At 47.6% G+C, this 10,807-nt stretch overlaps 1 protein-coding gene across 3 annotated transcripts in view; it reads left to right on the forward strand.

The window, feature by feature from the left end:
* Positions 1 to 5,283, forward strand: part of GAB3 (GRB2 associated binding protein 3) — a 64,391-nt gene extending 59,108 nt beyond the window's left edge. For all 3 annotated transcript variants that reach the window (XM_080624628.1, XM_080624630.1, XM_080624629.1), the window contains exon 10: positions 597 to 5,283. In XM_080624628.1, the coding sequence (XP_080480754.1) occupies positions 597 to 713 (117 nt within the window). In that variant the 3' untranslated portion in view covers positions 714 to 5,283. The remainder of the gene's footprint in view (positions 1 to 596) is intronic.
* Positions 5,284 to 10,807: the final 5,524 nt, after the last annotated feature.

A 10,807-nucleotide genomic window follows, 5' to 3' on the forward strand; every position in this document is an offset into this window, starting at 1 on the left:
GCCCATGATAAGTTCAGGAGGTAAAACTGTACCATCTCTTGTAACATGGCAAAATGTACATCCTTATTCTTGCATCGCCAAAGGCATTTCAATTTCCTAAGCCATGCTGAGAAAATACATTTCTTCTTCCAAAGAGCTTGTAACCTGCCCAGGAGGTGGGTAGGTACCACTGTAAAGTGATGAGCTGTGGTTGGTTTGGGCCATTTTACATCATTTTCCCAATCAGCTAATACATCTAGATGCAAAAGACTACTAAAGTTCCTTATTTAACCCCCCCTGTAGTTAAAATGCAGTTAGGCTATCCCTGCAGCAGGATCACTCAGACGAGAGGGAATGATTGTCTGCATGGAAATAGCCAGAACAGCATGTTTCCCTTCCTTGCTGTGCTGGGCTGAGTGACAGGGTGACAGATGGATAATTATAGCTAAAGCAGGCTGTAAAGCAATGCTTTTGTCAGCTGATGTCACTGTGAGCTTCAAGGTGAAGTGAAGCAATCAAGGAACAAGGGAAAGGGAAAACAGAAAATCAAGACAAGTTTCACTAGCATCCCTTTTCAACCCTAAAATTGATATGTTGGTTTTAACTCTCTCCCACAGAAACCATTTCTCTCTGAAGAGCAGAGAGTGGACTATGTCCAGGTAGATGAACAGAAGACTCAAGCTTTACAGAACACTAAGCAGGAATGGACAGATGAGAGGCAATCGAAAGTCTAAAGGAAGATGATCTGGGATCTGGAAAGGGTGGGGTTTTTTTGCACTGGAACCACAATATTAATGAAGCAGCTATCACAGTAGAGTTCAAAGGCAGAGAGAGTTGTGAGATGCTACGCTCTGTAGAGGAATGGCATTTTTAATGGAAACCTTTGATTTCAGCTGGAAATAGTATGTTGAATGAGTGAGTGGTTCACTGATGATTAAGTAATGCATTACCCTTTTTACTGCCCTTACCAGTAAGCTACATGGTACCATTTTCTGGCATGATTTTGCGACGAGCCATATACTTGTTAACAAATCCACTACATGTTGCATTAATCTAGTTAGTCCCGCCTTCTCCCTCTGTTGCATAATTCTTAGTTGCTAAAGCTATTTTTTGATATTCCTACAAATACTGCAGGTGCTCAGAGTGCTTTTACTGCAGTGGGCATCTGGCAGCTATTGGTGACTAATCAACTAAGGGCTAAAATACTGAAACAATAAAAAGGACTTTTTGAATATATAGTTCTTAAGCAAAGAGAATTTTGGAAAATATTTTTCCCCTGGGTTTAAAGGGTCTGACTCTGGGCTGATGCTGTCAGAAACTCTAAACAGGACTACGTACCAATGGGACTGGAACTCATGGTCTTTGACCCTCTGGATGACGATCATCATGTTAAGTTTCTCTCTGTTGTGGCTCATACTTGTTGCCTTTCTGTCTGATCCCTACTGGTGTTTTCTCCCCTATCTTGCTGAGCATCTTCGACACAGCACAGCACAGCTGCTCCTCTAGCAGGAGGCTGCAGGCACACAGCTCTTGGCTGGCCAAAAAACAGAAAGAGAAGCTGTGAGCCTGTTTCTGCAAGTCTTGGGAAAACTGGCAAAGGATCAAGAATGCTTTCATCTGAACTGTAGAAGAAATGCCATTGGAATTGCTGGTAGCAGCCCTCAAACTGATTGTTTCACTAGACCCACCCCCCCAAACAAAAAGAGAATGAGGAAGTGCAGCGTTCTCCAAGAGAGGCCAGCAGGCCTGCCAGCATAAAACAATGCGCTTACGCAGCATGAGGACCTCTGGATTCAGGAAGCTTATCTGCCTTGGGACTTGTTACAGGCACTATCTCAGGATCACATATGTGTATAGTTTATAACATACTTAACTTAAAAGCTTGGCTGCAAATTTCATCTTAAGGTGGTTCACAGCCACCTAATCCATAGTTCGCAGTACTGCTGGGTGACCCACACTGGATTTCATTGCACAGGCTTTGCTCGTGTAGGTAAGTCCCACTAGCCATAAGAGGTCTGATCCTGTCAGTACCCACAGACAGCTAGGACCTTGCGCAAGATTTCCTCTTTGACAGTGCCCAGTGGCCTCCCTTGACGTGCCTGTTGCTGCCACATGTGTTACTGTAATCTGACATCCCAAAAATGCTGATTTACCAAACAGAGGTCGTGGAAATGTCATCGCAGAAACCACCGGCGTTTCAAGGCTCCTCCGTGCTGTCCTCCTTGCACCCGTTCTGCTTCAGCCCTGTGAGCACTCTGGGAGGCTGAGAGACACGTCCAAGTCACACATGCTGCTGGGAGAGGCAGCATCGCTGACAGAAACACCGGTTTTCTCCTACCTCAAGAGAGCTGAAGTGCTTGCAAGTCTCACTGCTGCTTTGGCGCAAACGCAAAGCTGGGGATCCCTGGTGACCAGGCTCTTATTAGCTTACCCTGTGAGAACAATGAGGTTCACCAGCGCTTCATTGACTCTGGCAAACTGGGCACCCAGGCCTGTGGACATAAGTGTCCTGGACTAGAGCTGCTCGGATAAATGGTGTTTATACTGCAGATAACTGACCTGCTGTTTCTTTCTACTCTGTTTCCCCCCTTTCCTCTCCTCCCCTCCCCAAAGCTCTAAAATGAAAAATGTTCATAAAAGTTTTGAGCAGAATTCAGACTTCTCCATATAAATCTTGTTTGTCTGATGCAAAATTTACCTTGTGAAAACCCAGTTCTGTTTTAAAACTGCTTTAGGAGAGCTCTGAGCAGCCATGCCCTGGGTGTGGTACTGCTACAGGGGAAGTGGGTTTGGGGAGAGATGGCAGAGAACTGCACCTCTGCAGAGCTGCAAGAGGGGGAATGAGGAAGGGCCACAGTGACAGAGGTGTTTGCCTTCCTGCTCCAAAGAGTTGCCTTGCTTTCAAGGGGTGCTAGTAATACATGTTGCTGAAAGCTTCTGGTGCATGCTGCAGAACTGAAAGAGCTAAAAGATCAGCTAAGATGTAGGGGACAAAAAGCACTTTCAAAGGACAGGTAAAATTATGCTATGCTACCACAGATCCCAAATTGCCAAGTGATGGGATGGCAGCCTCCAGTGCAGGTTGCAATAACACACAAATCAGCTCCTGTTTGATTGGAAAGTTTCTTATTATGCTGTCAGAAAACCTTGTGAAGTGCAAACCCACCATGTTACTGGAGAGCACTGACTAGCTTGTTGTTCCAGTTTATTGTACAAACATTTAAACTTTGGAAACCCTGGCTAAAGGATTGTTCAGAAGTTTAGGATAGAAAGAGCTCTTTTGGCATTTTGTTTTCCCTTTAAAGGACATAAACAGATAGCTTGGCAGGATCTGTCCTTGGACCTGGATGGCCTCCGTTCAACTTCATGTGTCCCCTGCTTGCCCCCAGTGCACTCTTATCCTGATCAGATGCTGCTCACTGGTTCCTAACTTTCACTTCTAAATTAAAAGCTAGGTTTGGGAGTTATTCAGTTTTTTCATGTAAGGTCTGCTTTACCCTCTGCTCCAGGGTCTGTGCCCTGCATTCTTGTGTAAGCACAACACAGAAAACAGGACCAATTAAAAAAATACCCAAAAAAAGGGTTTGGAAGCAGAGCGGTGCTCCCCCGAGGCTTTTCTGGGTTTTGTTTTAGTCGAATTCCACAATACTTTTGAGAAGGAGGATGGTGGGAGAGTGGCAAAGGCCAAATTTGCTTGGCGGCCATCCCACCGTGAAGGATTTTGGTGTGAATGGAGCCACAGCAGCGCCTGACATCCCTGTGGGTTGCCAACCACTGCAGCACCCCTGGAACTTGTAGGTGGCAGAAGAGTGATGTTACAGAGCAAAAAGGAGTCACTGCTTCAGTAAGTCTGTTCTTGAATACTGAGCCCTTGGCCAAAGAGGAAAGAAAACCTGTGACAGCACCTGAAAACTGAGTCAGCTTTCGACAGCATCCTGTTTGAAAATGTAGTCCAAAACTGTACATTTTGGCTCTGGGTCAGGCAGGCACACTCCTGGTGGAGTCTGCTTTTGCTATGGGTCTGTTCTGTTGTTATTTGTATGTATTTCTTCAAAAAGTATCATGAAAGCTGATGCAGAGAGAGGCTCTGCACCTAAATGGGCAAGGGGTAGCCAGTGGACCCTGAGGAAACCCTTATCTGCTGGGAAGGACTGGCATTGCACAGCTCAAGACTGTTAGTGCCTCGTCTGGCAGTGCTGGGATTTCTCCTTAGAAATGAAGCACTAAATGAGCAGAAACGCTTTGGTTTAATTGGAAGTGTCACTCTGTGGAGTTGTCAGATGATGCTCAGTTGCAGGACTATGTGGAAAAAACCAAGTCAGTCCTGCGGTTGCTGTCAGGGTGATCAGCTGAATGATCATGCTGGTGAGTGAGCTGGTATGCCAGCACCCCAGCATGGGAGGGAGGAGAGCAGGGTGAGATGGATCTCTTACTGACATTGTCTGTGGCCACTGAATATAGAAACAGCCTGAGTCAAGCACCTGCTTGAAATGCATCCTAAAGAATCACAAAGAAATCAATCTGATCTGAACTTCCGCTGTGGAGCAAGAAGGATTTCAGTGCTTACTGAGGGTTACACACACTCCCCAGGTCTTGACTCAGTTTGGGTTTAATACGGCCTTATTCTGCAGTCTTTCAGTCATCGCACATTTGAGCAAGGCATAGCAGGATCCCAGACTTACTTGCTTTTAGGTCTGAACTGCACTTTCCAATTATAATTCCTTTCTTGCAAGAGGCAGCATAAAATTCCTTACTGACAGACAGGAATACTTTCCTTGAGAAACACCATTGAACTCAAGGCCGGTGTTGTCACCCAGCTCACTTTTGCCAATGGTAGCGCTCACTCCCTTCCATGTCACAAATTGCATTATCGACGTAGACTTTGGAGTTGCATTCACTTGAATGGTCAGTGGTTTAGAAATTCAAAGACCATCGGATGCTGTGATGAGAATGAGGCACAGGGCAATGCCTTCCCTTTGTTCCCCTGTTCCGCAAATCTTGCTCAGGTTTTTAAGAAGAAAACAAACAAAAAAAGGCACCAAAATAGCAGACTTTTGCCATGTAAAAGCCAGAATATTTTTTGTTCAAATCAAAAGAAACTTTTGTCTTGTGCAAATGAAGCATTATACGTTTTTGTATTTGTAAATCTGTGGGGAAGCATTAAACAGTCATCTCTGTTACGAAGGAGTAAGTCATTGACAGAGGGAAGGAGCTCGCCTTCCTCATGTTCCATTGTAATGTTTGTTGTATATATTTGCACATTAAACTGTGTATCTTTTTTCTAATAAATTAATATAAAATGTAGCTGTGAGCTTTAATTAATTTGAAAAGCAAAGGTACTCATGGGGAAAACTACATATTTCATTTAATGCTTTTTCAATTTTCTAAATCTCTTATTGGCTGTAACTTAGTCACATAAACTATTTGGATGCAGATTCAAACAAATTTGCCAGCGAAAGTCATACACCTGCGTGTCAGGAAGAGTATTTGCAGGTAACCTGAGAAACAAGGATGAAGTTGTGACCTGGGCTTGGGTCGGCACCTCCTGGTGAAAAGGTGCAGGTGAAAGGAGGCAGTCCATGGAGCAGAGCTGATCCAGCCTAGCTGCTAACCAGCAAGGTAGTTTGAGAAATGGTTTATTTATTGCTTCAGGCAAGTGTCACCTTTGGATCTGCATGCTTTGTAATCCTGGCTGGATACCCACTGTGGTGAATCGAGGGACTTGTAGTGCTTAGAGAGCCATTGATGGAAATTTGGCTGCCTGGCTGTAGAAGCACAGACAACTGTAATTTCGATAAGCCTATGCCTGAGGGCTTGATATAAAGGAACTGCATGACATTTGTGTTCGGGCAGGGCAGGTCGGGTAAATAGAAGGTCAGATAAAGCCTGACTGTTGGTTCATGGGGCTGCTGCCGTGTCCTTTCTCCAGCAGAGAGTGCTCCCTAGGAAAGGGACCTCTCTGTTCTGTGCTAGCCCTCAGACCCTCCGAGGTGAGCCAGAGCCACTACTGCCCCTGCCATGATGTCCCATCGTGTCCCCTCCGCAGGGTGCTTCCCAGAGGAGCAGAGGTGTTTGTCACAGTGTGTCCCAGAGCAGTCTCACAAGGAGGGACTGCCTGGCCCATGGGAGCCAGGCCTCCCTGAGGAATGGATCTCTGTGAGTAAACAGGGCTGAAATGAAGCAGTACAAAATTCAGGAAGCTCTCAGACTTGTCACACCTCTGTGCAAAGTACTGTGGAGATTAGATAATAGCAGTAAGGGGGAAAACCTGATGATTGCAAGCACTTGGTAGAGGTCAGCCCCTCTACTCGCATCTGCCATCTCAAACCATGTAAAACAGTTCCCTGAAGCAAAAAGTCACAGAGCAGCCACCCAGGGACCAAACTGAGGTCATCTTCATGGGGCACAGAACACAAACACCTCCAAAAGAGCAATTCCCCGTTGTCCCAGTGCTTTTTGCCTCTTTAACTCTTTTGCTTAAGAGTGCAGTTGCTTCTGTCTGGTTAGATGGGGCTGGATGGAGCAACCTGGTCTAGTGGAAGGTGTCCCTGCCCATGGCAGGGGGTTGGAATTGGATGCGCTTTAAGGTCCCTTCCAACCCAAACCAGTCTGTGATTCTATGGTTCTGTGCGTAGAGCACTACCTTAAAATGGGCATTCCCGCATAATCACTTCCACACTGGGAACCATATCAACACAAGCGTACAGGTCTTCGGCCACAGTGGTGATATCTCATTTCTCACCATTAGATCTTCAAGAGATTTGGTGAAGGGAGAAGGGACTTGGACTTTATTTCTGATTTTCATGTGTGCCTTGAGGGACAGTGACTCCCAGTGCTGGTGGCATCAGCAGAGACAGAATCTGGGTCCGTGGAGTCCCAGTCCTGCCCTTCCACCAGCAGCTAATGCAGCGGCATGCTGTGCTTTGACAGGTCTTAAGATCTCTATTTCCCCATCAAACAGCATTGAAAGCTCCTCTCCCAGTTTAGAGCAGAGAGTGCAGAGAGGCTTTGCTGTACTGGTTATACATATTTATAGGAGCACACTGGGTGTCAGCAGCACCACATCCAGTGCTTCAACACAAAGGATGCATCTGCCAAAGGCTCAGCCCCTTCCCACCTGGGAGCTGATCCCGGGCCCTGTTGTAATGCAGGAGTGTGCAGGGAGTGACCCAGCCTTTCATTCATTGTTCTGTTTTGTTCTGCTTTGATATTTGGTTTTCCTTTCACATCTGATTTTAGCATAAACTCTTCGTTACACAGCCCCATGTCCTGCTCTGACAGCTCGGGGGTCTCAGCGCTGGCAAATTCCTTACCATGTAAGAGCCTGAAAAGCCCTGGCTCTGCTGGTGGGCTCTCATTGAGGTCCTTAAATCTTAACGCAGTTTGGGGGTGTTCTCCTTACATGTGTTTGTGGTGGTGGTCGTTGCAGTTTGTTTTGCTCCTTCATTCAAAAATGCTTTGCCTGGGAGCTCAGCTGCTTGGAATCAATGCTGCTATCTAGAGACTCCTGGTTTTGCTTCTGCTGCTGTAATTACTTAGCTTCCTTCCCTACATGAGCAGCACAGAGCTCTGGGAAGGCACAGAGCACTTTGTAGAGCTGCAGAATGATGGAAAAGGCAGAACATCAAGTGCAGGCAGCGCTGGCAGGTGTCTGCCAGCCCTGGAGGAGCTGCCAGAAGGCAAACACAGCTTTTGCCTTTAGGTTGCCAGATCAAAGTTCAGGAAGAGCTTTCAGTGTGACCTTTTGTACAGCCTGACAGAGATACATGTACAGATCTACGGAGATAGATGGGATTGAGCAATAATGGGATTCAAAACATCTCTGAGGCCTCAGGAACCCTTTGGTTTTGTATTAATGCAGCTTTTGGGGAACTGCCAGGCAAAGGGAGCCAAGGTTTTAAACAGGAGTCCTGGTGGGGTTTGGGTGCCTGCACCCCTGGGACGTCAGCTGAGATCCCCTTCCACAGCTGGGGATGCTCAGAGGCCCTGAGCACAACTGAACTGCCTCAGGACATACCCAGACAGGGGCTGTGTTATCCTGCTGTGGCTGCACCCTGGTGTGGGCACAGCCCTGGTACAGACAGAGGGCTGCAGGGACAGACGGACCCCCTCAACCTCCTTCCACTGCTGCCTCAAACCCAGCCTCTTGGGATCCCAGAAACCCAGACTGGCAGAGACTGAGGGACCTGCCCTTGGCCATGGGAGCGGGCAGCCCTCCGACATTCACATCTTAGGGTATGCCCATTCAGATTGTGAACCGTTTGACCAAGCCTGACATACTGACGTGGCAAATGGAGCTCCCCAGAACGGGTGAGGGCTTCCCAGCAGAAAAGGTGTCTGGCCTTTGGTGTGTGCTTGTCCATGCAGATGAGGCAGTCAGCGGGGCAGCAGGCAGGCAGGTTACAAGGGGGTTTGTGCAAAAAAGGAAGACTCATCATTTCTTCGGTTTGAGTTCCTCTGCAGTTAGTCAGAAATCATCAGGAAAAGCCACTGAAGGAAATCCGTCCTGTTCTGCCTGGTCAGCACAAGCAATGTGCACACACAGAAGATGGCAAGGAGGGCCCGGCTCTTTCCAGTAAGTGATGCAGCAGAGACAGCTCGAGAGCAAACCTGCATGACATGTAAAGTAAAATGACAGGGAGACAAAATAGAGATGGGCTTCCACAATCAGCACGTCCGGAATCTGCTTTGTGCACAAAATGAGTATTTGGAATAACTCCAGAAACATCAGTACATTTCCCCCCACGTTTACATAGAGCACAAGAGCATTTTTCACCCTCCATATGCCTCTTCAGACTTTGCTTTTCTCTAAGCAGCTCTGACTGTTCAACGATAGGCAAAGTTCATCAAACACCTTTATTTCTACTGCAGACTTGCCCATTCTCCTCTGCTGCTCTCACCAGTGCATCGTGGGGAGGGAAACCTGCAGCCTCAGGAGGAGGCACACCAGAATTACACTAAGGTGTAAGCCTTGCCTGCAGATACTTTGCAGCACTGGGGTCTGCTTTCTTAATATCACTGACCCAGTTGTGAATGCAGGTCAGAAAAGACTGAAAAGTCAGATTTCCCTGATAACTCTGACACTTGCACCACAGCCAAGCGGGGTCCTCTGCCCGGAAAACGTTGCTGCAAAGGCGGCAGTGCTGCACAGCAGCAGTCAGTGTGAGACGGGAGCAGTTACTCCAACCCAGGATTGAGCAACCTGTTTGTCAAACTGTTCTCTGGCGCTTCCCGAGGCGGTGCTCACTTCCCTCCGCACCAGCCAGCGCGGTACAAAGGGCCAAGGGCAGGGCAGGAGGGGAGAAACACAGCGTGAAAAGCTGCTAGGCACAGGGTGAGATGGTGCTGGGCAAAAGCGAGTCTGACCCTGCTGTGCCCAACACCTCACTGCTGCTGCCACAGCGATATTACAGCCCAGGAGCCTCCAGCACATCCAGTCACACTTTCACAGGGGGCTGGCAGATGCTTTAGGATGTGCAGGAGGTGGCCAAACACATCTGTAGCTGAGTGGGTGGGAGCCCAGGGGAATACAGCTTCCACATTCCAAAACATCACCTTTTATTTTGCCTTGGGAAGCATGCAAATAATTGTCCTGCAGAAGGTCTGGAGCCTCTCCTTACCTGCTGCTCACACTATGTGTGGTGCTGCAGCTGTCACCCCCAACAGGAAGGGGGAAAAAAGGGAAACTGGTTCAGTAACAGAACAGCCCCCATAAAGATTTTGGTTTGCCACAGGATCTACTTTGTGCTGTGATTGCTTGTTTGTTAATAACCAGCCTCAGGAAATACCCCAAGGCAAAGCCAGAGGGGAGAGCCAGTGCCAGGACCTGAGGGTCACAGATAACCTCAAAACGAATCTCTGGTGCTGTCAAGGCAAAGAGGAACCACCACTGCTGCCTCCTTAAAGGCTGATCTTCCATCTTGACTTGTGAAAGCTCTCAGGGGGAAGTGGTCAATCTCTGCCTGCTGTTTGGAGTCATGTTCATGGAAGTCCCCAAACAGATGTTATGGCGCAGTGCTGAAGAGGGCATTCTGTTTTAGAAAAGTCAACACAGTGCTGTTGCCACAGACCACGTTTTGTCGAGGATGGGACTGAAAGTGGGTGGAGTTCAGCTGCATTCCTCTCGCTCTTCCTGCTCACTTTCACGGCAGAGGGAAACGAGACCAGCGATAACTCGTGCAGCCTAGTGCAAAGCAGAGGGAGATCCTGGACATAGACCCTCCAGTACAAACAATTCACCCAGATGTCTCTTCACAAAAGGGTGGTTTTCATCAGCTCATTGGTAATGAAATCAGCCCAAGTGCTGTTTTGGCTGGTGCTAAATTGACTGAAGAAGTCACTGCCCGCAGCTGCTCTTTCCCAGGCCCTGCAGTGACCACTGTGGAGGTCCATGAGGTCCAGCCCAAACAGCCCAAATCTTGGATTTACTAGAGTAAGCCAGGATTTATGATGTGAGTTTATTCTTCTGTAGCACCAAGTTAGACATGTATGGGAGAGCCTGAGGATGGCTGGCAAGCAGGGAGATGCTGCCCCAGGCCTCGTGCTGCCAGATGCCTTCCCCACATTCTTCTTCTTCACTTCACAACCCATCTGAAGAAGATTCCTAACCCCGAGGGGCTGTCAATGAAATAGTATGGACTGGAATTAAAACGCAAGCACACTTAAATCTGTATAAGAACTATTTATATCTATATGATTGAATGATGGCTTGGCTTCGTGAACGAAGATTTGGGAAGGGCATTACCCACACTTACTACAAGCACGACGACTAAGGGCAAGTGGAATAGGCAAAACTGATTGGAGAAAAGCTGCACAGGCAGTCAGGAAG

This window comes from Psittacula echo, assembly GCF_963264785.1.
Source record: "Psittacula echo genome assembly, chromosome: 8".
NCBI lineage: Eukaryota > Metazoa > Chordata > Aves > Psittaciformes > Psittacidae > Psittacula > Psittacula echo.